Genomic DNA, 27,512 nt, shown 5'->3' on the forward strand with positions numbered 1-27,512 from the left:
GGTAATCTGGGGATTTTCTGCATAATTACAATTAATTTATACAAGTTAAAAAATATATATAAATATTCAACATTCACCCCGACAGACCATTTCAAAGACCATTCACCATCACAACTGAAGGCAGGCACTTAGATCTGGCATTTCCATCCTTTGGAAGAGTGATTCTGCACCTGATGGCCCACAGTTATTAATAAAGCAGCCTGCCTGAAGTTATGAACAACAGCAAAGTTAGGTAAGAATTAATTCTTAATAGCAGCACAGTAACAACAGAAGAAACAAATTTATCTGGGGAAAGGACAAAAGAAGCTGGAGGACCAAAAAACACCAGAAGTGCTCAGAGAGAGATGGACGGGGCAGGAGGCAACCAGGGCAGAAAGCCAAGTAACAGAGTGGCATATTCGAGTGACAATGCAGTGGTTTCAAGCTGCTGAGAAAAGGCTAAGAGTCAATTAGAAAACATCAACAAATTAGGATTAGAGGACAAGAAATGTGCTTAACCCCAGGAAAGGGGTAGGTATGCCAAGGAAAACAAAAAGCCCCAACAATGAGGCACCTGATTCCTAAAGCAGGAACTGAAAAGCTTTTTCCTGTTAAATTATCTTGAAAACTAAAGATTCCTTCTTCACAGCATTAGCTGCTTAATTACTACCACTTCATCCTCTGATTGCATATCTGCAGGGAAAATTCTCCCTAAGATCTAGCAATACTGCATCTTCAGAGTGCATTATTTCCACCACAACCTCCAGAGTAATAAATTATTTAAATAACATATAAAACAAACAGGTTTATCTAAACAAAAGAACATATTCATTTAAAAATTTTAATTGAAAACCATCTGGGGGAAAACCCAGCACATCTGATGAGAAACTATATATTTCTCCTGATAGTTAATTCTGCAGTTCTGACTTAGATTCCTTTGTAATAAAAGGGCCTCTGTGGTGAAGAGTCCATATTTATAATTGCCATTTGTCATCCGTTACAGACAAACCAGTGTGAGTTAAAATAATAGGAAAGAAGAGCCCAGAGCTCCAAAATTGTTATTTCAGCTGAGATGCATAGTCCCCTGTTTCACAAAGCACAATGGAAACACACAAGCCAAGGTCTGGAAAGAACTCAAGGGTTAAGTCATGGTCTTCTGAGGCTAGGAGCACAAGGTTTGAGCAAATCCCATGCCACAAAACCTCTGTAACTTCACCAGCAACAGCAACATCTTTTTTATGTCGTGGAGCCCAGAACTGCCCACGATATTCAAGGTGGGGCCGCACCGACACTAAATGCAGCCAGAAAGTCACCTCTTTGATGTAGGTGTTTGAAGCACGTACTTTTAATAATACTTCTGCTTCATCTGTGGATGTAAATAGGTAGAGATACTTTTTAAAAAGCAACGCAGTAGGCTGCAGGCTAATGGAGAGTAACAGCTTAGAGAAAGCCTTGGCATTTTGTCAGGCACCGATCACAACAAGGACGTGTAGGTTAACAGCGCCTGCACTTGTACACGCTGATGTTTTCTGTAACTTGGCATTACACTCGTAGGCAAGTTGTCTTCTCTTCCAAGCTGTAAATGCTTCCATCTCTCTGAACTCCAGATAGTCAGGCTTGTTTTCAGGATTGTGTAAGGGCTACATGAGGTCTAGCACAAGAGCTGCAGTGGGCCATCAAGCTTCAGAAGCATTCTTCCACACCGAAACAGCACAACGAACCGTAAATACCACACAAAGGAAAATTAGCTGTCTGCTGTAACATATTTCAAAACAATTATACTATTATATAAGGGAAAGCCAAAGTTACTGTTTTGAAATAAAAACTCCTAATTTTAGAAGCAAGAGATTTAGGCATAAAAAGCAGCCAGTATCCCAAATGTCTCATAAATGTAATTCTTGGATCTATGAAAACATCAGTTTAAGACAAGACGGCTAAATTCTGAACAGAAGAGAAGAAAGAAGTTATTAGGATACTGTTGTTTCTATTATAAAGTCTTACAGTCTCTTTTCAATCTAAACATGAGTTATTCTTTCTGGAACTTCAAAAGGCAGAAGAATTCTAGGAGCAAAAGCCTGGCTCTGCTGAACATCAGACACTACGACCAGACAGCTGGCTGGGCATATTAGCCCCAAATCTTGCCAAATCACAAGAAATAGTTTAAGGATTTATAATTAGAAAAATACAAACTGGGGGAAGAGGGGGGTGGGATTCAGATCTTCAGCTCTTATAGTTTACTCAATATGTTGTAATAAAATGTCAGGATTCTTTCCTTCCATGTGCAATTTCAAGACTTTTGAAGCTCATTTAAACATGCTGAAGCTTTCTTTAAAATCGTCTGGATCACGTGGAGAAAGTGCCTCTAATTCGGACACATCCCACGGCGTATCCCAAGCAGCGAGCACCCTCCAAAGCAGCAGCCGCAGCAGCCTGCACCATGCAGCCAGGGGAAGCGCGCTCTGCAGGAGGAAGAAATCTGAAAGTGACACCAGAAAGTCTTTTGAGATGTGGCCAGAAGGCCAGCACTGATGCACATCCACAGCTGTTTCTCCACGGCATCCACGGGCACGCTGTGCTGCCGTGGGCACACAGAGCTGCTCCCCCACCCACCCTGCCAGCTCTCAGCCCCAGGGATCACACAGTTTTGTTTCCACCAGTTCTCCATTGCGCAGCTATGGCTGGAAAACCTTCCTGCAGCCTCTCTGCATCCGCTCCGCCTAGGAAGACATTCAGTTCTCAATTCTGTACCTATTAGTCGCATAATTCAATTCCGTGTGTGTGGCTCCTGCATTGTCAGCGCAGACGGGCTGTGTTCTGCGTGTTCCTCCGCACCAGCACAGAACAGGGCAGGGCCAGACCTGTAACGTGCTGCTGGATCTCAAACACTGCTCTGTTGGGTAGTTTTAAGGATCAGAACAAACCACTCTGCTCAATTCATTTCCTCAATGAGCAGGTTTCCCAGCACAGCACTGTTCAGTTGTCCTCCCACCACTGATGAAACACACAAGTATCAACGTATCGGCCACGATCTGCAGTGCACAAAGCGTTTCTCTATTTCTGGGTTCCAGGCTATAAATAGTCTTCAGGATTCCTCATCAGACAACAGACATAAATAGCCTAGCTGGTTTTTAACCACACACATACCCTGATGAAAAAAGCATCTGAAAAACAACATAGACTGCCTTTGCTGTGCATTCGTGCTTCTTTTTTTTATTATAGCAATAAGCAATGAGTCAGAAATCTGATATAAAATTGATACTGAGAAAACACCAGCATGATAAATACTGATAGCATTTGCTAAAAGATGATAAAAGATCAGGGAAGAACTGAACATGGTTATACCGAGCACTCTCCATCCTGCCCTGCTCCCTTCCCTCCCAAACCCTGACACACATTTGCAGCTCCGGGTCTCCCAAACAGACTGTCTCGTGAAGGTCACTGCTTGCCTCCACGTGATGCTCAAAGTAGCTTCTGAAGCTCGTGGAAGACTTTAAATAAGAACTTTTAAAGTTGCTTTTTTAAATGACACACATTGTTCAAACCCATCAGTAACTCAGATGGATTTTCAAATATTATTGTTTCATATCAAGTGCAACTCTTGGCTTGAACCTCAGCCTTGAGAAGATTTAAAAAAAACAGCAGGACCTCATTCTTCACTGCTGGAACTATCAAGGAGACAATCCCCAAGCACACAAAAATTACCACTTAGCTCCGTAGCACTTAACCCTCTCCTCTTCTCTGCTTTCCCTTCTGTGTTTTACAGCCGCCCAACCACCCCTGCCACTCACACAGCAGCTCTGTTAGTTTTCCACCACCCCCTAACCCATTCTCAATCTGCTGTTCACTGTTCCCTACCCATGCATCACAGCCATCTCTGTCCCAGGGCCGCCTCACTGCCGCTGCCAACATCGACGACCACCCTGGAGCAGCCTCCTTACTGCAGCTCCAGGCTCACAACTTAAAAACAAAACCAACGCTTCCTTCTACACCCCAAAACTGCCTGAAGAAAGGAGTTCATTGCAACACTAAGCCACTCCTGAATCTATTTTAGGCTCGGACGATTCCCCACAGACCCATAAGACTGCTTAGGAAGTGTGTTTCTGCACAGAAACAGGTACATTACAGACGTTCAGGCTATAAAAGACTTCTACTTGTCCACTCCTCATTAGAACAAACAAATAAACAAAAAAAACAATGTTCAGTTCTTTAGTTAGGCATGCTCTTTATCAAAGTAGCAGTTTTACCACACAGGAGCAGTACCGACAGTCAAAATAAACAAAAATATTATCTGATACCCATTTAAGTTACCACAGAAGTGATTGCATACAGATACAAAAATATTGTTCTACTTGTGACATACACCACTCAGAAGGTACCAACGCTTCTTGCCAGCCAACAAAAAAAGGGAGGCTGCCTCCAAAATTTGTCAGAAAAGCAGGATAAAGGTCAAATTGAAAACTGAAGATCCTGAATAAGATTTGGGTACACCTCTTTTCACTTCATGTTTATTGAAGGAGAAGTAATATCGCTCACCTCCTGAACAATTTCTTATACCCGACACATGCAAACTGTTCAGAAAGAAAAGCAGAATTCCTCACCGGCTCTCTAGAGACCCTATGAACCACTACGGTATGCTATGCAGGACTTCTTACAGCTATGCTTCTAAAATAAAGAAATAATAAATTTTTTAAATAGGAAAAAAAAAAAAAAAGCAATTTAGAGTCATTAGAAGTATTTTACTTTAGATAAAATATTTTGAAAAACTCTGCTCAATAAGCAGCAGCATCTCAGGTATGTTTTCTATTTACCAGTCAGCCATCAGAATATGCTGCATCAAGATCTTCAAAATTACACAATAGGTATGAGACAATTCTGTATTCTGGACTTCTGTAGTCTAAAATACATATAAACAGAGCATCTCTTACATTTTCACTGTATTGCTTTCTGAAAACAAGGTGAAATGCAAAGTTTACAACCCTGTAAAACCTTTAAGAATTAACCTTGAGGCCTTTAAGTATTGAGAGGTCTTCTGTTTAATTAGTAAGCACTGAAAACGCTTGAAATCCCCGCAGCCGAGGTGTCCATGTGCTCTGTGGGACACCACACAGATAGCCCTGAGCAGTGTCAATCAGTCATTAAACAGCCAGCTACGGTCACTGTTGGACAGCACAATTTCAGGAACAGCTAACTTGCGACTGCCAGATCTACCAAAAGCAGCAATCAGCAGCATGAGATACTTGCAGGACAAATTGAGGATCTGTAAGGTTAAGAAGTGGGCAAGCAGCACCACCACCAACCTCCAAGCACACATATGCTGGGCTGGATAGAAAGGCTTTTGGCGGAGAAGAGAAGGTGTTTGTTTCAGGGCACCAGCGAGACAAGCTGCTCTGCTTTTCTGAATGCTGTTTTTGTTGCAGGACAGCAAGGGATCAGTGACCATGTGATAACAAATGACGTGACTCCAGGATGTCAAAGTGCCTCACGGCAAAGTGCCTTTACACTTCCTCTTCACATGATCAGGTCAGCATTCAGGCCGACATAAAAGCTTGGTTTACAAGTTTACTCCTAGCCATGGGTTCATGCCTGAGCACGACTGTTCTGCCTTCCTCTGGGATCATCTAAGGAAGCCATCCTGCCTTTTCCAGCAAAACTATCCCACAAGAGACCGGATGGGAATTTTTCTCTCAGCCGTCTCACAGACCACAGCTATGCTTCCCCACTTAGCCCCTTTTATTTTATAATTCCTACCAAACTCATTCACATCCTCGTCCCTTCTTTTCATCTTCCTGGGGCTCCCTCGAGCAGCCCTGCAGAGGGTACAGCAGGAAGGCAGAACGCCTCCCTTTGAGGACGTGGTGGAGCGAGCCGAGCAGTACTTTGCTTAGCTTGGCAGATATTCCCAGCATTATGAAAACTGCTTTCGCACACAAATACTCAGTTTGCAAAAGCATCCCTCCCCCACCAGCCTCCAAAAAAAGTCTGTAGCAAGCAGTCAGCACACAACTCTGCAACGTCTGAGTGATTGCAAAATACTTACGATCCTCTGATATTCCCTTGTATGAAAGCACTCAGGAAGCTATTTAGCATTTGGCTGTAATAACCTGCAGGGCTTCTGTGGATAAAGACTCTTCCCCCCAGTGCCTATTACAGATGCTTATGAAAAAGCAATCTTAAACAGGGTCAAGTTCTTTAATTATGTTTCTACTTTGTATGTTAGACACGGGGCTAATGAGCAGAGAATTAATTTGATGGGGAAAAAAATAGACCATCCCAACCTAATTGAAAAGAATTGTAAATTCCTTTAACTATCACTAACTGAAAGGCAGAGGTGTTGCACGCTTGCTATTAGTCCCTTTTTATACAAACAAGTTCCATTCATGAAGTCCAAAAACCAAAGAAAGGTTAGTCCAGCCATGTGCTTTTGCTAAATCTCTGTATTTCCATTCCCAGTTCATCCTGTGGATCAGATAACAAAGCATTGACAAGGTCCCACTCCCTGCTACCTCGTTCAGCCGTGCCGCCCGCAGTGCCCAGCAGCAGAGAAGCTGCGTGTGGGCAGCTGGGCACAGCCCAACGTGTGCTGTGCTGCAGAAGTGGCTCTGGCAGAGCACACTCCTTCCCAAACACTGAGAAGAGCTGCACAAAACCCAGTTCCGCAGAGCATCTTCTGGTGGGCTACTTCAGAGACACAGCAGCAACATGCTGCTCCTTACTACCAAAGGCATTTGATTTGTCCCTTTATATCAAAAATAGCTAAAGTTTATCCAATGAACCGTGTTTCTGAAGAACAGCACTTTCTGAAATGAACCAAGAAGAAGGGCTCAATTTCAGAAAAACTGCTGAAAACAGTATCGGACCTGAGTTCCCAGATTCTTGAGGATCCACCACTGCTTCTGAGGGTCCTGCAGACAAGCAAGCCCACTGGTCTGAATTCAAGCCTGTTTGCACACACCATGCAAGAGTTCCCAATACCACCATAAAGTTTTATAGGATTCACAAATCCTATTTGAAAACCATAGATTTAAAACACATCCTCAAGTAAACGAGAGTTTTACTGTTAAATATACCCTGGAAGTTTCTCAAGATTTTTTTTTCCCCTCAGTCTGTTCACTTTCTTTAGACACAGATTTCCTGCCACTCTGCTCGCTGAAACAGAAAATTCTCACAACAGAAAATATTTTGATACAATCCATACCGTTGTTAGCTGTGTGCAGTAACTACAGGTTGCAATTTACTCACGGTGGAGAGTCCTCCTCCAGTACACTCGGTTCACAATGAAAAGATAAAGAAAATAAATCCTACATGAGAAGAGTTGAGAGACAACGCAATGAAGAAACGCATTAACACTTACGGTCAAGTCCGTTGATGTATCTCATTGTAATTTCACAGTGCCCCCAAACTGCACTGACTATGGGGTAAAGTTTTTTCCCTTTTAGTCCTCTGAAGGCCACTCCAAGATACTGTCCATCTACCATGAAGCTGAGCGTCCCTTCGTCCATATCCAACACCACCAGTAAGGAGTCTGGGAGTACAAAAGACTCGTCTGGTTCCAAAAAGACCGGATACGTGACCCCAGGCTGGTTTTTACAGTTGTGATAGAGTTTGTTGCGTCCCAAATCCCAGCCCCACGATTCACTATTGCTACCGACCAACGACGTGTACCCCACCGAGTGCAGCGGAGCTTCGGCCGTGGAGACGCCCACCACAGCGTGAGTGCCCCGCTGCCTCGTGGGCCAGTGGATCTGCCAGACGTGGAGGCCTCTCGTGTAGCCGACTTTGCCCCGGATGCAATCTGTGCTTTGGGCCACTGGGTGTCTGTGAAAAGTCAGTTTATCGTCCTCCTTTACAAATATATTTAAAGAGCGATCTTCATTGTTCCAAGCGTGTTTGTACTGGACCTCCAGCTTGGCAGGGGGCATATCCAACAACATGTCTAGCCGGGCGGGCTTGCAAAAATCCGGGCCTCTCAGCTCTCGTTTAACAGGTCTATAAGGGGGCTCCCTCACATCCACAGACTTTATGCTCCCTGAGATTTTCTGGCCCATTGCTTGGCTGCAGATTTACAAAGGAGAAAGAAAAGTTGACTTTGGCCCAACGTTACCTCATGAAAGCACTTTTACACTGAGCCAGTGACCTGACAAGCTGACTGGATTTACTTCTCCTGTTTGGAGCTTTTTAGCAGCAATGTTTTCAGAGAAAAAACGTTCCTGAAAAAAAGCAGAAAGTTTCCAGTTAGTTTAAGAAAGCCAACAGAAAACCCACAACATATTTTTAAGGAACAACTTCTTGTAAGCCTGGTAGTTATTTTAAACACAAAAGCTGACGATTCACCACTTTTTGTTTGGTACCCTACAACGCTAAACAGCCTGCCGGCGGCGTGCTCCGAGCCCACCAGCGCGCAGAGCACAGACAGTCATTTCCTCCAATTCATAATCGGATACAGACATTCCCCACCTTCTGCCCTTCCACCCATTTTGTCTGGCCAGGTTTGCAGCGGTCTTGAAACAGGCGTACAGTATTCCCCAGCAACAGCAATAAACTGTACGTTCAGCTGTAGCTTCACTTTCACTGCCACCTTTTTGTTTCACTCTCTCAGGAGCCGTCTCCCTCCGTTCCCAGCAGCTCTCTCCCCCAGACCCTTGCAACACAGGGCTTCAGCGTCCACGCTGCCAGCAGAAGAAATGCAGCCAACAGCAAATGGCAAAAACAGCAACATCTAAAACGTTTATTTTAGTGTGCGCTGCCCTTAAGTAATTTAAAATATATATTTCTTTTTAATAAGAGAGATAAAAAAGAGGGGAAATGAGAGAATAGGAGGCATAGAAGGACAAATGAAGAAGGGCGATTTCAGTTCTCTGGCAGACATTTCTAATGGGCAGCTGCTGCCAAAGCACAGATTGCTCATACTGGAGAGCAAGCTAACCCACATTTTCTATATTGCGGTGTTAGGCTGATCAGAAGGACTGGAAGACAATAAGAGATGTTAACGGGAGCAGATAATTTTGAAATGTGTAATTTCTGTGCTTCCACAGACAAGATGGTAATTCTGCTGGAAGTTGTCAAAAGCACCCAGGAAAGATATTTCTGAAGCTGTGTACAACCCTTTGCAGCCAGGCCTCCGAAGTGCCTAGCCCTGGCATGCCCACCTATGGCTGAGCAGCCCCCCTGTTGCTTTTCACTGCCGGAGAGATGAAGTGTTTTAAGAAGCAGCAAAACCCACCAAACTCGCAAAAGCATGAACAATCTCAGTGACAGCTGCTTTTCATGAAGCACCAAAACCAGGCAGGGGTATGAATGTCTTGCAAAAAAATGTTCTGCAAGACTGTACTTGGTAAGCCACAGGTCCAGAGCTTTGTTTTCTTTTAAGAAATTCTACCCCAAATTTACTGTCTCACTGCGAAGATCATTTCTGAAAGAATACAAGCAAGAAACATGTACTCACAGTGGAAGGAACAAAAATACATGCCTATGAAAAGAACACCTGTAAAATTTACCATCCATGCTGCCATGTTTTAGAATTGAACAAAGCCTCTACATTATTTACAATGTCTAATACTAAAGAAAGTGTTTCCTTCATGTATTAAAAACCTAAATTATCTTACTGAAAAATTCCAAGGTACAGTCTTCAAGGTTGACAAATATCTACAAGCACCTTCTCATACATGGCTGGCATACAAATAACAGTCTTTCAATGTAGCTTGCAAGAACTGTAAAAAAATCTGTAAAATTGTGTTAACTTGTAGGCATACATCCAGTTTACTTAAGAACTAAGCTGTGGCGCTGAGAAAAGCATGCTGAAATACAGCCTCTTCCCCCCCACCCCCTAAAACCGGACACAGAAGACATGAAGCTGGTGTTACAGCCATACTCATTCGCCCACCTGAAAGACACAGGAACTTAGCAAAGCGTGCAGGTGCCTCTGACAGAGAGGAATCTTACCTCTACCACTTCCAAAAGGGGTACGGGGAAAGTGGGGAGAGTAAGCAAACCAGTGACTGTGTTATGTGAAAGTTTCCTTTCCAAAACAAAGAAGTAAAAATTTATTTTTAAACACACGTAACAATTAAGGTACCGTATAAAGATGCTACTTTCTGGTAGCTGTTAGAAAGTCAGTCCCATGCAGGTGTATTTGTACAAGTGCATAACGCCAAAAAGCTTCGTTGCACCTAATATTAATCAAAAAACTATTTCAACAATTTGAAATCAAAATGAAACATAAGCACCCAAACCCCTCATATCTTGCTTGCATGAGGATTCCAGATGTCTCCCAGAAGCTTCTTCTCACTGAAACAGAGCCACAACTTGAAAATTACCCCACCTGAAATTAGCTTGAAAGACTCCTCCCTTCTTTCCAAACCAAGTAAAAAGAATCTGAAAGTCCAAACAGTAACTACATTTAACCTGACATTTGCCACTGTGCTACTGCAGAAGCGCTCACAGGTCATTTCACAGGGTGTGATGGCAAATGTGGCCCACTGAAGCAAGGTCAATACTTTATTCCACGGTAATTATTCAGGGGGCAACGAAACACTGACACTAATAAACACACAGGGAAGTGACAGGGAGTAAATACCATCAGATAATCAGATTTTCCTAGGACAATGATCAGTAACTGGGTAGTTCCTTGTAAAAAAGATGTTTGATTATTTGAGCTTGAAGGAAGAATATGAAGAGGAAAAATGTCAGATGTTCAAAGGGAACCCCAGTGATTCCTGTACGAGATTGAGCTCTATGTGCCTCTGAAAATTTCATCTCTAAAGCACAAGACAATCACCACATTCCTGTTAGCGTGCTGAGGGGAGATGGCCGGGGAAGTCCTGAGAGCATCCTCATGTTTCACTTCCTGATCACATAAGAAACTGATCTTGGCACTGAGATTTACCTGGCAAACTACCAGGAGATTAATAAACACCAAAGGAAGTGACTTGGCAAGCCACAGACAAACACTGCTGCTAATATGCCCCAAGCTGTAACAGAAATAGGTTGCTAATAACTAGATCAGTAATTCAGAAGAGTAAAATGCATCATTATAAGCACCTTGATACAAGCACAATTGTGTCTTTGCTCTGGGATGTGCTCAGTAATTATTTTGGTTTGAAACCGTATCTTACAATGTTAGTCCAGAGAGATGAATGCCTGTGTCTGTATACAGATGCTACCAAACAACTTCATTACATCCTGCAACATTTTGCCCAATAGCTTTGTACGGACACAGGATTGAACAGTAATGTAAAATCTTACAATTTCTGATGCATTAAAGGTAAGACAGCTTCTTAGCGCTCAAAAGCTGCCTTTCATCAAAAACCTCCCAGAAGGCCAACTACCACCACAGCTGTGTCCTTCAGTTATTGCAGGACTAGAGCAAGAACACGCAAAAACAAAGCCAACACTTAATCTTTTGTACTACTACAGCAACACAGGTGTAACCCCATTCTAGCTGTTCCCTGACAGTTCTGAGCACTGGTGTTTAGTGGGAGCTGATGGGAAAACTTCTTTCTATGAGGTGGCAGTGAGGGCTTGCAATGCGTGCCTTCTGCTCACAACCCATGCACCATTAACCTGAGCCCCGCAGGGAGCGACTCGTGCAGACAGTCCTCCTGGCAGCTCACAACAGGCCCTTTGGTTGCTTGCAGGACCATCCTGTCTCAAAGCCAAGACCGTCTAATCCCTTTCCTTGTCTGCATCCTGCCTGTTTAACACCAAACAGATGGCAGAGACCAGCTCTGAAGCAAGAACGGCAGCAGAAGCATCCCCTTGTCCTTCATCCCTGTCAGAAGCTGCTGTCAGAGGAGTGAAGCCTTCTGTGCTCCAGCGCGGGGAGGATGCCTGGCTGCTCCCTCCAGCTACAAACATCCCCTCCCTACTTCCCTTCCACACCTCCAGTGCAGAAGCCCTGGAAATGCCCTACTCACCGCTGCCGTCAGCATCTCCCCACAGAGAGATGCAATTATTGCTCACCAGAGCTTGTTAGGGAAACCAAGCACAAAGCTCAAAAGGGGAAGAGGATTTACTAACAATTTTTCTGGCAAAGGTAGCACAAAATTGGCTTTTTCTCTGCAGGACTGAATGGCTAGACAACACAGGATTAGTATAAATTGTGGGTGAACCAGTAGGATAGAAGATTATTCCTTTCAGATTAAGGTGTACTCAACACATGTACAGAAATGCTTGGTCAAAAAAATAAATAAATAAATAAAGCCTTCTCACCATCCCACGAACTGACAAAATCTTGCTGAAGCACAGCACCATCATTCAACTCCCGCCACTCATACTACCTTACTGAGAGAAACTTAGGTCCTTGCCTGCATCTTCTTGCGGTTAAAAATCAGTATCAGGAACAACATACACAGACATATAAGTATTCTGAAAGTAGAGGAAGATGCATTTTCATTGCATAGTTTTGCTTTGAATGCAAATTAAATGTCAATTTTCATTTTGAAAACTGCTTTCCCAGAGCTTCGCTCCTCTAGCATTTTCAAATCACTACAGCACTTAGGAAAAAGGAAAATATTTCAGTTTGGCATAATATACACAACCTCTCAGCATATCTGTTTAGAGACTAAATTTCACTAAATTTCATCAGTCATCCATCCATGTGACAAAAGATATTGTGGAAAAAAAGTATTATTTTCATGGAAAGAGAAAACAAACGGCACTAGTGCAATCCTTTAGCAACTGGGAAGCCCTGGCTGAGAAGACTGCTAATTTGTGTGACCTAAATGATTTCTGTCTCACAGTTTCACATTCATGCCATGCTCTGTCAGGGTATGATGATTAGATTAAGCATACTGTACAAGAACAAGCCAACTCCAAACAGGAAAAGTGCGTCAACGTCGCTTAGCTGTGTTCTCATGCAGACTGCCAAAATATTTAGGGAAATTATTCACAATAAAAACACAAATTATACTTACCAGAGAAAGGCTTGCTGGGATATCACTTCATTGTAATTAAATACAGTGCATTTTTAGCAATTCAGTATGTTGGCATCAGTAGAACATAACTGCTGATAAAAGAAACATGCTTTCTGCAAAGTCAGCTTTCAGCATCCATGGTTATGTCTCCCTGTGGATTACTAGGAACCAGACATGCAGAAAACTTGAAAAACACAGATGAGAAATGATACCAGAGAAACAATTCAAACCTACAGGAACAACATGCTAAGGCTTGTGCTAATTCTACTAAAGTGACACCAAAAGGTGAAAAGAAGCTAGGTGATTCCCTACAAATGATACTGTAATCATCTGTCCAAAAAAGCCAAGAAGGTGACCCCTTTGTCTATGAGCAATTCAAACAGACAGTTCTGATGCTTTATGCTATCGACTCTGGTCATGTTTTTTTTCTCCTCTCATGCACCCAGGCCTTGCTGCCACCTTCCCAGCTGGCATGGGCTTTGCTACCAGCCAGGACTCCTGAACAGCAAGGAGGAGTTGCCACAGAAGCCTCTTCTCAGTGGGCAGGAAAATTGTTCATTCTCCAGATGCCTGAACAGAACAGACACCCAAAATGTTCAAGCACTCTGAATCGAACCCTAGTCCTGCCCTCTCTTCAGGAGGGATAGGAAGAAGAGAAATGCAGGCCATTTTGTGCTGGACAAGTCAGTGAAAAGCATTTCACATGTTTACGAACAAGGACTTTCAACTCCAGACAGAAAATGTAAAGGCACAAGACCCAATGTCTAGGGCCTATGTTTGCAGTGCACAAACAGCCATGAAATCATGACAACACTGTTCTGAGGGCGTCAATGAACTAAACACATTCCTGGCATCCTAAAAAGATTGGCCAGCTTGGTTTCAACTATAGGTCCTGGTATCCAACATTGTTGATTTATTGTGTATCTTGAACAATGTTGGCTTTCTCTGTCAAATGGAATACGCAGCAAGAATGCAGCCAGCCAGAAATGCGTGGATACCCTATACAATTGTGTGCTACGGATAAAACTTTGCGCTGCATGCACACTTACCAAACATTTCACATGTGGGATGAACACTGCAGCAGTAAGTCATAACTTCAATTCCTAAAAGGAATGCAAGATCATGGAAATCCTAAGGACATTCATCCATAAAGGGTGACTTGTTTTGTAATGTTACAAAAATGTAATTGTTTCAAAACTCAAGATAAGCTTGTTGTTAAAATAGACTGTGCATTTAGCTGCTTGGAATTAGAATAATCTGAAATACCACACCATCTGTACCGCCAGAGTTAGAAGCAGTTTAGTAAGATCATGAAGAATTCAAAAGGAATCTTGAGTAGCTCTGAATACAGTGGAATGTATATTTTTAAATACTTCCATCTACTGTACTTTGGAGCTGAGCTGTTTTGAAGTTACAGTTTGTTTGTAAGCCTTCCATATCTCTGCAGGTTTCTGGAACACGCCTCTCTGGTACTGAAAGCTGGTCTTAGACACAAAGATTAATTTTCCAAAGAAACATTAAAGATGACAAAAACAGTTCTATTCTGTAAATGTTTTTTGCATAATGACTTCTCAGAATATAGCAATGTAATTTGTAAAACAAATATAGTAACACAACGCAATTTTTTATTATTATTTTTGCTATGCAAGTCCTACTTATTGCTGCAACATTCCACTGGAAAATTACTGAAAGAAAACATACTTTTGTTTCAGGGTATTTAACAGGAATACATGTGATTCCATGATTACCATAAGCTCACTCGTGTTCAAGCTGCCACTTTTCCACCACCTCTACCCATTTGTTCCTTCCCTTTTGTCTTGCAGCCACCTGCATTCTAATGCCCCTTGAGATGGATCCGCCTCAGAAAGCTTAAGTGGGTAAAACCTACTATTTCATATTGCTGGGTTATTTTCAGGTGTATGAGCCCTCTGATCTGGCATATCAGACAGTCACGTAAACACTTGCTCTGGCTTAGCAAAAGGGGGAGGAAAAAAAATCTGAAATTCAGAACCATTTATTTAAGCAGCAGCCCAAAACAGTGAGTGAATTTCCACAGTAACTTCAAGCTGCCCCAAGGGGCACAGCTGAACTTTACGTCTAAATTCAAGTCATGAGCTTTCAGCTCCCTCGCCCTCCTGACAAGAAATCATGCATCTTTCATCCAGCAGCCACCCTTCCATTATGGTAAATACCTTCCTCTCCCTCCTGAATGGCTGAAGTACTCATTTTGAATGTTCAAGTGTCAGGCTTATATTAAAAAAGCAAATTAACACATGAATAAGGCTTAACACCAAATTGAGAATTATGTTTTCTGCTCCATTTTGCATTATACAGGATCATTTGCCACTTTACATTTCTACTCAGCTGTGCTTCACCAAGTAAATAAGTAATACCAATAAGTGTCAGAACACAAGAGATTTAAAGCCCAAAGAATAATTAAGTTTTAATATCTCAATTTCTTTCCAGTCATTGCTACTTTTAACCATCCTAACACATTTTTGGCAATTTATTTTACATGTTACCTCTACAGCTTTGTACAGGATCAATGCCCTTATAAGGTCTGGTTTCAAAACAGAAAAAAATATGACCATGGATGTGGCTGAAAACATTTCAACTCCCTGCATTTCTGCTGCTGTAAGGTGCGGTACAATCAGTTGGCCTTCAAAATGGAAGAAAAGTTAGGAAGTCAGAGATGAGAAGAAGGCCACTGGAAAGCATCATCCCAGTTGACTACAGCTGGCTACAGATCACAGGGGGTGAGCCAAAACTGCTCCCCACGCAGACTGAGGGGAGGTCCAAGGATGGCAGAATGTGACAGTCATCCAAACGAGAGCTCCCCTAGCTCAATACAACTTTTCACCAGAACTTTATTGCAATTGCAGGAAGCAAAACAACGTGCTCCAGTGAAAACCCAGCCCCTCAGCTCAAGGGCCAGTCAGTCACTCTGTGTGTCAATGTTTCCCAAGCCTGGTGAGTCTTTGTAAATTGGGATGAAGCCGAGGCCTACAGCTGGTTTTTGAGGGGCAGCACCACGATAAAGATGGGACTAAGGAAGAACACCCACTAACAGCAGCTCTTCTCTTTTAATCCCAAAGCTGCTGCAGACTTAACACTCTAAAAGAGATTTCTCCAGCCTCACAATGCCTATACGTACATTTTGTAGTTACTGGACAAGCCAAGTTCTTAGTCTCCGTGCCACTCATTAAAAGAAATTCACTGATGGCTTAAAAGTTGCAGTTCTCCTGGAACGACCAGACTACTTTTGTCTGCTTGTTTTGTTTTGCAGCCTTTTGCTGCTTAATCCTGGTAGGAGCTGCAGCAGCAGCGCACGAACAACACCTGTCAGATGCTGGTGGCCCAGAGGCGAACGCGGCCGAGGCTCCAGCTGAAGCAGCCCATCAGCGGCAGCTCCTGGCCTGACCTGGATGGCTTTAATGCTTCCAACAGAGCTGCCAAACTCCGGTGACAAAAACATATTGTGCCCCTGGCCAAGCACAACAGGCAAGAGCTGCGGATATTGCCCCCCGCAGTGGTGCCGGACGGGCTGTGGGGAGCGAGGCCTCGGGAAGCCACAACACAGCCAGGCCTGGGCTGCGGCCGCAGGGCAGCAGCCATTGTGCGCGCACAGACACGGAGGGGATGAGCGCACAGAACGAGTTTGGTCCCAAACAAAAGCGTATTCTTTTGTTTAATAGGAAAATAGGCTTACACAATTGCACCATCTGCATCCATCCTAACCCTTCCCCCTTAACTCTTTCAGCCAGCAGTTCCCCTCGGCCAGACCTGACGGAACAGCAGCGGGCTCCGAGATGACTGCGTGCCAGCTGGGGAGAGGACATTCATCTTGGAAGCAACCACGTGGAAGATCTGGTTGGACTGCAAGCCCACATCTTATAAGGAACACGGAAGAAAATGAGCTTACTAAAAAGCAGGCAAAGCATCCTACAGACCTGAAGCCTAGTCTGCCACAAGACCTGAAGGGAGCAGGAAGCGACACTTCATTAGTCCTGCAGTCTCTAGAGTGACTTCTTTTAAAGAACAGAAGTGAAGTAAACAGACTTCACACATCTTAAGGAAGCACCATCAGAAGTTCAGAACATGAACTGATTTATGCTGATTTGGTATTTCCCCAGTGAGGTTACAAATGCAGTTACACAGAGCTTCTGAGCTCTAACAAAGAGACAAAACAACTTCCTAGTCCGTAAACAAATATTTTCTCAAACAAACAAACAAAAAATCCCAACACATTTCTTTGAGCTACAGCAGTGAACTTCATTGGTTTTAAACACGCCTCTGCTAAAGCCCATCTGTCAGTAAAGAACAATTGCACAGACAAATGGAAATGAAGAAGAAAGTAATAACATAGAAACAAACTGTCTGAGCTCCAAGCAACAAAATTGATTTGCCTTATACACATAAAAGCTTCCCTATTTTACAGGTTAATACTTTGTTTGTGTTTGCTATTAATTAAGGAAATGGAGCATTTAGTAATGCTGGGGAAACTGGGAAAGGCCACAGGGATTTAAAGAGTTAAAGATGCAGTGTCAGTGATGTCCCCAAGACAAGAATCCGGCTACTCCTGAAGACACATGGGAATACCTGTGTGTGGAGCCAGACACCTCTTACAGTTGTCAAGGCTAGTAGGACGTTATTTTCTTTATGGATCTTTCATTTCCCTAGAGCCAGATGAAGAAGAAACGCTGCCTTTGCAAACAAGTAACGCTTTTCAGAGGAGAAAACATCCACGTTACTCAGACTGTTTCCAGTGTTAAAATCAGAGAGGGCCTCCAGCTAGGAACAGACATGGTGAAAGAAGTTGTCACTTTGAGTAGCATTTACACTGCTTTATTACTGACCAAACGGTACACATCCTAAAAGAATGTCATGCTATGAGTGCCAACAATTCCAGATATTTCTAACCACAGGGAAGTACTTAAAAACGAGACTTCCTAATAAAGGTACGGATGGAAATAAATCAGCTTTGATAAGCTTTGTGCATACCTACAGGAGTCCCAACCAGACTCTGGTCCGTAAGCTCAAATGCAAGGTCTGCGTTTCTCAAAATACCTTCATACCTAAGTTCCTGCTGCATAGTAGCCTTCTGCAGAGAATTTTCTTTTGAGCACCATTTTACTGCTGATTATATTTCATACTTGAACGTACTGGGGGAAAAGGAAGGAAAGAAAGAAAAAAAAATGCAAATTATTTGGAAGAAAGCTCTACAATGATCCAATTTCTGATAGGAATAAAAAGGTATCAGTACTCAGTGTCTAGGTGTACTGTCAATGAAGTAAAAGAATTAGCATCGTATTCCAAAAGTCTTGCCAAAGTTATACAAAAATGAGGATGCCCCAGTAACTTGGCATGAAAACACACATTTGATATGATTGTAGAGAATCTTCAAGCAATCATAGAAACTTGCTGGACACCAGTCCTCCAATAATTCAGGCAGGACTCTGTTTTGCCCTGGAGAGAATACATTCAGTCATACATTTGGTTCAGCAGCACTATATACAAGGAGAAAGCACAGTAAATACAAGCTGAACTCCAGCAACAGGTGCAATATATTAAAAAAAAAAAAAAAAAAAAAAAAAAAAAACAGAACACCCCACCCCACACTTTTAGTTTTAAATTTTGGAAAAATCAGCGAAACCCTAGACTGCAATACGATATGCAGACACCTTGATTTCAAGCATAGCAAAGAATAACAGCGACATTTAGAAATATCTTTAAAAATATGAGGCTACCTCCAGAAAAATAAATAAATAAATAAATAAATAAACTATAGAACCATAACACACTCAATACAGCCTACATTCCCAAACAAATTCTGAGAAATTTAGTCTTTCAACTTTATCAGAGCTGGACTCGGTTTATTTTATCACGTTCAAGAACAGCACAGATAGGAGGGAACCGAGTTTGTTACCATGAATGTTATTCCAGCATCATTTGACATGCAGCCCAGGTATTCATGCCAGCAAAACTGAAATTTGCTTTTATCGAGCAAACTGTGGTTTACTACTCCTACAGACTTGGAAGTCACTTTAAAACCACCCTGCTGCTGAATGTAAAGCTGTGTCGGATACTGTACAAACAGTACAAATTACTTCACAGTAAAGGAAAGCTAGCCCTTGGCCAACATGCTAAGAAAAAAGGGTTATCTTTTTAGGTACTAGAAATCTGAGGAGTTTAGGTTTCAAGCACTCTTTCAAAGGACAAATTGTTATATACCTTGCCCCAAAACATCGAGCAGGCACTAAAACTGCTGCTAGAATCACAGGATCAAAAGTGGTTGGGAATTTTTGTATTTATCATTACGTCTCAAACTGTTACAGTTCACAACAAAGATGAAGATTTATCCAGTATGAAAGTTAAATGCAGTGTTAAAATCCAGGAGTTTACAAATACTTCTAATTACCTAAGGAATTTCTCTCATGAACAGGTATCTTCCCCTATGCTGACAGAGGGAATAAAAACCAGGTATTTTCGATTCCACTGCATATCATCTCCATCACAGATTTATGGCAGAGGGCCCTGCCATTACAATCCTTGTCTTTCCACAGCCCCCCTCTCCTTTCCATCCTTCTCCTGAGGGCTCTGGGAAGTCCCAAATGGCTTGCTTACTCACACAGCCTTCCTGACGGACTTTAATCTGCTCTTGTATTAGGACTCAACTAGTCACAAAAAGCTGAATTATCCCCAAAATAATTACAACTACACAAGAGGGTTTAAAAAAATAACCAGCTTTCACTAGTTCACTCAGACAAGATTCTACCCCAAACTCATCCCAGTGGTGTAACAGAGGGAAAGACCTGTTCTGTGTGTCACTGTTTTTACTGTTGGGAATCTTCCTTCTCAGTAACTACAGCTTTGCCCAATGTGCCCACATCTCTGTATGAGCCTTCCTGAGCTCCCTTCACACACTTCATCATCTCAGTCAATGACCAGACGATGCTGCTTCTATTTTTCTCCACTGGCACTGGCCCACTTCAGCTCCTAAAAGAGCACTTGTTTCCAAATGATAAAGCCAGCTGTGAATACTAACCTGACCCACAGGTGGGATTTCCCTGACAAAATGTGGATTCTCTGATGTGGATGAGCTCATCACTGGGATAGAATAAAGGCCTGTAAAGGTCCATTTTTGAATGAACAAAAAAGTCCATCTTCTCCACAATTAGAAGGGAAAAAAGAGGAATTCATCTCACACAGCTCCAGAACCAACACACCAACTCATTTAATGTTCTCCTCATAATCAACAAAGAGAAAGGGGAAGACACTGATGCATATGAAGACCACCAGACATCTTTCCTATTTTTTAGTATCATTTTAAGATGTTTACCTCCAACACCACAGAACAGGCTTTTACAGGTAGTGCAGCCCACCTGGCACGACTGAAAAGAGAGATCACAGAACCACACTCACCCCTCAACCTTTCCTTAGGCATCGGATACCTGACCTGGTTCAATGCAAATATACAGACTCACTAGTAATTAGCAATACTTGATGTCAAGGCTTTCAGTTAGCCCAATATAATACAGAGGAGTAGAAAGGCTACAATAGTGTCAGTATCTTCTCTGAAATTCTTTTCAGAAAAACATGATATAAACACAGATCCCAATTTCCAAAGCTACTACTTGGGTTTAATGATACCCTGTGTAAGAAATCACAACATCTAATACTGCAAAAATACTTGAATTTGTTCAGAAAACTGTTCAAAATAATCCGTGGCCACATACTAGTGTAACTGAGGGCATATTCCTGCTGAGAGGACAAGCCAGCAGTAGATGGAAAGACCTATAATTAGGAAATCAACAATGTGTTAGGCCAGCAGCTGAAAAGAGGAGAGATTAGCCACACTGAGCTCCAGACTGCCACGATGCCACAGGTCAGTCCTAGTCCAAGTGATGCTGCAGTAGTTTCTAACAGGTAGGTTCCCTGGTATCTTCAGGGTCTGTAGGATACACAAATTGGTTCCGTCTGAGGCTGCTTCTCTGTGCTCTGAGAAGATACTACACCATATTCTGACATAGCCACTGCTCTTACTAGAAAGGGAAAAGACATCCTCAGGAAAAGCAGAGGGAGGTGGAACCCTGTGCTACCATCTAACAGCCCCAACCCAATTCCCTACCTGACACTAAGAAAATAAAGACTGGGGAGGAAAGAGGACGCACCAGGTTACCTGGAAAGTACACTGGTGGCGCAACTAGAAATCTTAGGTATTGTCCCAAAATGGTTGCTGGGATTCCCTCATTTGGGAACCGCTGCCCTGAAACAAGGGTCAGAAGAACAAAAGAGCAGGCATGCAACGGGCTGGCAAGAGTGGGAGGAAAAATATCTGCTGAAGTCTGCCACAGCTGCAGCCAACACAGACATCCAAGAGCAATGAGAACACACAGCTTCAATGCTATAGCTGGAGCACAGCACAAAACGTTCTTGAACAAAGAAGCCCATGTCCAAAATCTGCTCAGTCAACGCTCTGGAGAGGCTCTGCCACAGACACCCTAACAAACCAGCCTCAGGTACCAGAGGATGGCATTTGGAGCTGATCTTGCACTGCAAAACACATCTCTGAAGCTGAGCAAAAGGCAAAGGAAAAAAACAGCACATTCCTTTCTGAGGAAGAATTAATAGTGATGTAAGCAGAGTGAACTTTCAATATTAATAAAATAGGGTAGTCAGTCTCCATTCAACTGCACTGTGCAGAAATCACTATGATTTATGACTTCTGCCTAGATCCAATTGCAGAGGAAAATAAGCCTGTGTGTGCCTCTCATACTAAGCATAGGGTGTCTCATGCCTGTGCAAGCCACAGAAGCAACCAAGGCTGCCTGCTTTCTACAGACAAAATATTAAAGGAATTAATTCCTAAAGCAGGGGGAAAATACTACATGGGAGAACTTCCAACCCCCACGTTCTGCTCATTTAAGCTAAGCTGCTTAATCAGGTTAATTGAAGGAATTAAAAAAGCACCAAATTCACCAACTATTCTCTAGCCATTCCTGATCTTGTGTTACTCTTCCTGGGCGCAAGCTCCCCTGCTGGCACAGCACAATCTATCATCAGCCATTAGGCTGATTACCATCCATTAGTTTTGCTAAGTACAGACATGAAATTTAAACCTACTTTTGTTATTTATGTACAAGCTATTCATGTACTGGATATGAAGCAACTATATAATGCTTTGTGTTAACGAGAGAAGTGTAGCTGAATGTTAGAGCTAGACATTAAAAATAACCAATGAAAGTAATAATTTCCTCACACGCACAAAAAGAAATAATATTTGTTTGGGAGGATGAGCAGAACACAATCTTTAAAAATCCAGCTGCTTAGTATATGGTGAAGAACAGGTAGGAAGCCACAAGAACAACAATTATCAGTACCATAAATATCAAATTCAATTAAAATGTCATTCTAGAAAACACTGAGAACAGAGCTGAAAGTCTTACAAAACAGTAATTTTTCTCCCCTGCTATTAAGGCAGAGTGATTAAACTGAAAGATAATCCCCTTCATTTCAAAAGCTAATTATTACATACAATAAGAAATATCTTCTTGCACTATAAGAGACCTAAGTGCAAGAACTGCATTCTACTAAGCTCATCAACCCACACATCTTTTCTGTCACACAGCGACTGCTTGAATTTTCCCTTACAATTATATTTCTGCAATAGACCATCAGGCTCAGCTTTGATTCTGGCACACCACGTTTCTTACCACTTTGGTGGGGAATAATTGCTGGAGGTGACTTACTGAGACTAACGATATGTCCACATCTGAAGAGAAGGTTCAAAGCTGAGGAAACTTCCAGGGTGAGATGCAGCAGATATGTAAGGAATGTGCTCCACGATAGTCCCCTTGGCAACATAACCTGCAGCCTTAGGTGCTGGCAGCACCAGGGGAGCTTGGTGTGCTCAGAGAAATAGCACGGAGGGTGGAGTGGAGCAAAGACCCCATGGCAAGGCTGGGATATCTCCACAGGGATGGGGAACCTGATGGTACTATGGGACTGATAGGCAGCTTGGCCAGCCCTGAGCCAAACTGATAAACAAAAGATGACCTCTGGGTGAACTTTGCTCATGATAATCTCATTATGATGCCAAACAAACCTCCTTCCCAAAGGCTACCCACCTCCACCATGCGACCAACCCTTGCTGAGCATTCGCTCTGCATTTCTCTGAGCCTATACCTTTAAAGCAAAACCAAGATTTTACACCGAGAATAAGGAAGATACATATGACTACAGTCACTCAAGCTTCAGCTAGAAGTAAGAAAACAGCATAAAAACAGCTCAAGAGAGAAAAAATGATAGGGAAGATAGCACTGCAGACAAGTCGGAAGGAGACGGCTGACTTCTGGGATCAGCCGAAGGGCTGAACCTCGCTTTCCCCACAGGGATGCCTCTTGGGTGAGATCCAAACCCTCAGTTATACTGAGTGCTTCCCCAGGAAACCTGTCTCTATAGAGCTGTTTCATGAGTTAACTTACATGGAGCTGGTTGCGTTAGTCATATTCGTGGTATTTGCACGTGCTTTGCAGGAAGTGTATTTATCATCGGCAACCCAAAAGAACCTGTACTCTGTTGATTTGACAAACTACACCAGTTGTTAAACTACTAAACTAAAGGTGCATTGCTCTACTGTGCAGCCATGAGCGTGGTAAATTAACAGATTGAATGCAATTGGACTTTATAGCTGAACTGGGCATCTCTCAGAATCTAAGCCCAGGCACCCCCAAACGCTCTGATATCTGAGGACAAGCGGGAATGCAAGGGGGTTTAGGTCCTGCCAAACTGCTTTATCTCTTAATGCAGCATTTTAAAACAAAATAGAAAACAGCTGTGGAAGCAAAAACCACCACGTACAAATATTCAGCTTAAAAAAAGAACAAGCAGAACATCCCTTGTGAGGGCCATGGGAATGGAAACTCTGTGAAGAAAGTAGTATTAGATGTCAGTCATGGCTTGGTGTAAGGATATCCAGAGGAAGCATCCCTCCCACATTTTTCATAATGGGTGTAAACAGAAGCCTGCTCTGCACAGTTTGGATGCCTGCACAGTAGGTACCCAGGTTGTCTATACTGCCATCAGTGCTCCTGGCAAACTGAGCTACTTGCTACACTCACTACTATGGCTCCTGCATTACTAATTCAGACATCTACATTTACATGCCAGACTTAGGCAGCAGACTTCCCACCCACCCTTTCTAACACCCAACATTAATATATATGTGCATATATTTATATATATATATATACACACACACACTTCTGCATTAATTCATTATCTTCATTTGCAGAAGCAGGAGTAGACAGACCTCCACGCACTGGAAGAGCACTGTAGGATGCTACACCAACAGTCAATCAATCTCAACAATTTCTAGCTGCAGGGAAAGAGAAATAGTCTCTCTTCTTCTCCTGAATAATTACACATCAGTCTGCACTCACTACTAAGTAACATTTCTTACCCACCTTGGGCATAGGTCCACTGAGTTCCAAGCTATTTCACCATGAGAAAAAGTAAAATCTAAAAATAAATGGAGCAAAGGGAATGGGTTGCCTTCATTAGGACTTCCTGCTCCAGCCTCCTCAATTAGCAGAACGCGGATGGAGTACAGAAGTAAAAGCCAGATCAGTCAGTCTCACGTCCCTGGAGTGAGAATCTCAGCTTGAATTTCCCTTTGGTGTTTTCTTCCAGCGGTCAAACTGTGACGTCCTGGCATGTATGGATTTCTTCTTCTCTTGCACTTTCATTCAACTTTGCTAGAACGAGGTGAGTATGAGCAAGTAACTATTAATTCTTGTTACATAGTCTAAGGGCACAAAAGCCAATTATCAATGGTGTAGATGGCCTTCTGGAAAAAAAAAAATACTGTAAAATCAAAGACCTCTCTACTCCTAGACATGAACTCCAGGCAGCAATCTCAGGCACCTTCTCTCTTCCCAGCGCTCCAGCAGGCAAGGAAGGCACGCTGCCACGCCACTGCTGAGCCTCGCGGGAAGGAGCTCAGGCATCGCACAAGAATCCCACAGCAACTGATAATTTCACGTGTGCCTTGCCCCTGAGACCTTTTCTCATTCCCCATTTCATTTTTACATACTGGTGAATAGTTGGGCTCAGTACCTACTGAAGGTGAGCTCCTCGCCTTTTCTCCAGGCGCCCATCCAAGCACGTGTGCTGTCAATGGTTCCTCTCCCTGCCCTCCTGCCACTGCCACACTTCACTACAAAGCTGCTCAGGGACTGGTTGCACAGGCAGCTCCTCTCCCCTTCCTTCTCCCCACCCACACGCTTTGCTTCAAATACTGTTAATATGAATGTTAAGAAACTTAGGAATAACCGGTATGTATTCCAGGTCTCATGCTGGTGCTTGTTTAATATATCTTGTTATATCTAAACCTCAACGGATAAGATACGACACATGTTGTAACAAATCCTTCCTGAGCGCATTCTCACATCTTCGGCAGATGATCACGGCGCTTACAACCCTGAATCTCAGTCTACACAAGTCATCAATGAGCTACGAAACAGTTATGTCAGCACGGACCCAAGTACAAAGGAAATTCTTTTTTTTTGATATTTTGATCATTTTAAATAATCAGCAGCTTCAATGCATTATTTGCTTTTGAATAGGAAAGATGATAGAAAACACACCCTTTTCATCTTGCAACTTCAAAAACAAGGACTATATAAATATTTAGTGACTGATCAGCACACTCTGAATTAGAAGCGAGACAATTGCAATTAATATTACCCAGATATCAGCAGTGCCAGAAACCAGTCATACTGAAAGCCAAGGAAATGGCAATAGCAAAGTCCAAATCAAATGTCCTCATGACAACCCTTTCTCACAGACATAAGACAGAAAAGTTTCAGGCTTTCTGGTGCATCTAGCTGCTGAGAAAGCTCAGCAGGTACCCTGCAAAGAAGCTTCAGAAGACAGAGCTAGAGCAGCCCAGACCCTGGTTACATCCCAGGACATGGACCTACCATAAAGGTGGGGAATCTCCCAAAATCCCTTTGGGGAGATCTTCATTGGTAATTGTTAACATGGAAAGGGATTACCCAGCCTGAGAGCACACAAGTGCATTCGAGACTTTGGTGATAGACAAGAAAGTTGGCATTAGCTAGCTGGAACTAGCTTTTGGAAATGCACAAGAAAGCAAACACCTTCAGAACCTGCTGCATGGCTCTGAAAGAATTACTTGAGTCAGCTCCGAGATGGATTTCATACATTGCCACGTTCTGTGCTGTACACCAGAGCGAACTTGTCACTTCAGCCGCTGACAAATCCTCAAAGATAAAGCTGCGAAGTCACCCTCGCTTTGTAGCGCTACAGTCATACCCGTCAGCTGCTGTGAGCAGGATTTGCCTGCGGTGTCTGACCCAAAGATATGCAAAATAAGCAGAGAGAAGGAAATACAGCTGCACAAGACGTTGCTCAGCACTAGTTCAAATTCAAGTGACTTCATTGTGAGCAGATTTGGATCAAAGCTGAGCACCCATGCTTAGGCTGGGCACCCAACCTCTTGCTAAGGAAGAGAACAGGCAGGGTGCACTGCGCTCACCTCTGAGTGAAAGATGACATCCCTTAAAAAATAATAATAAAAAAAAGGCACATACACCCATATATATTACATATATATATATAAATAGGTATCTATGCGCATTTACATATATATACACACACAAATCTGTCTCTTCTCCATCTTTGGTCCAAAAGCAGCCAAAGGAAGGAAAGAACTGACCTCTTCCCAACCCTGTCGATGGGCAGGCCCAGTCTTTAGTAGGGCAGAGGTAGCTAAAGTATAGCCATTAGCTTTAAAGCAAATATTGCCAATCAAATTCCAACAGCCGCTCTTAGCCCAAAGTCACGTGCTGTTACACAGCGCTGCCACATCAAATGCATTTCTTCTTGCCCTGTCTAATGGAGTTTTCCATGCTGCTGGGACATCGCTGTTTTCTTTAAACTTTGCTTTAAAATAAAGACTCCTAAGGGCAAGGATATTTCCTTGGTAGCTAGTAGAAACTACTGATTATCTGTCAGCTTTCAATTTAAAAAAAAAAGAAAACCAATTTTATCACCATGCAATCTAAAGGACTGTGGGCTATGAAGCAGTACAAATAGCTAAAGCAAAACAAAGGCATTTCCTGGCATCATGCTGGACATCAGCTCAAAACAGACTTCAAAGAGCACCTACCATTTCAACTCCATGTACTGTGGAGAGCGTGCAGGGCATGCACACAGCTGTCTGCTTTCAGCAGTACCTTGAGCAGTGTAATAGGAAAAGCTTTCTCACAGTAAATGACACCAGTCGATTGCTAGTTATTACGAAACTCTGGATTCATGCAGAACGTAGGCGAGTGCACCCTAGTGTGTCTGCAGGACCTGGTCTACCAACTACATCAGTGAACCACAGGCAACTTTGCAAAGCCGATAAGCAAAACATTCCAAACAAACAACTCCCACAAAAGCATAAGCTGAGTGAAGTAAAAAAGCTTAAAGGCATGAACAACTCTTCCACGAAGTGCATGATACATTAACACCTTATCCTATAGCATAGTGTACATTAGCCGGAGTTGTCAGTAACCTAAACTGCATTTTGGAAAAGCCATCCCTGAAGGATGT

The 27,512-nt window shown here is 42.8% G+C and overlaps 1 protein-coding gene across 15 annotated transcripts in view; it reads right to left on the bottom strand.

Moving 5' to 3' along the window:
- The window catches only part of SPSB4 (splA/ryanodine receptor domain and SOCS box containing 4), a 380,807-nt gene that overhangs the window by 295,514 nt on the left and 57,781 nt on the right, over positions 1–27,512 (bottom strand). For all 15 annotated transcript variants that reach the window (XR_011099220.1, XR_011099221.1, XR_011099222.1 and 12 more), the window contains one exon: positions 7,331–8,186. Coding sequence is in view for 12 of the 15 variants with exons in the window: in XM_068691545.1 (XP_068547646.1) it covers positions 7,331–8,024 (694 nt within the window). In the remaining 3 variants the exon portion in view is untranslated. The remainder of the gene's footprint in view (positions 1–7,330; positions 8,187–27,512) is intronic.

The sequence above is a fragment of the Anas acuta genome, chromosome 9 (assembly GCF_963932015.1).
Source record: "Anas acuta chromosome 9, bAnaAcu1.1, whole genome shotgun sequence".
In the NCBI taxonomy this organism is placed as follows: domain Eukaryota; kingdom Metazoa; phylum Chordata; class Aves; order Anseriformes; family Anatidae; genus Anas; species Anas acuta.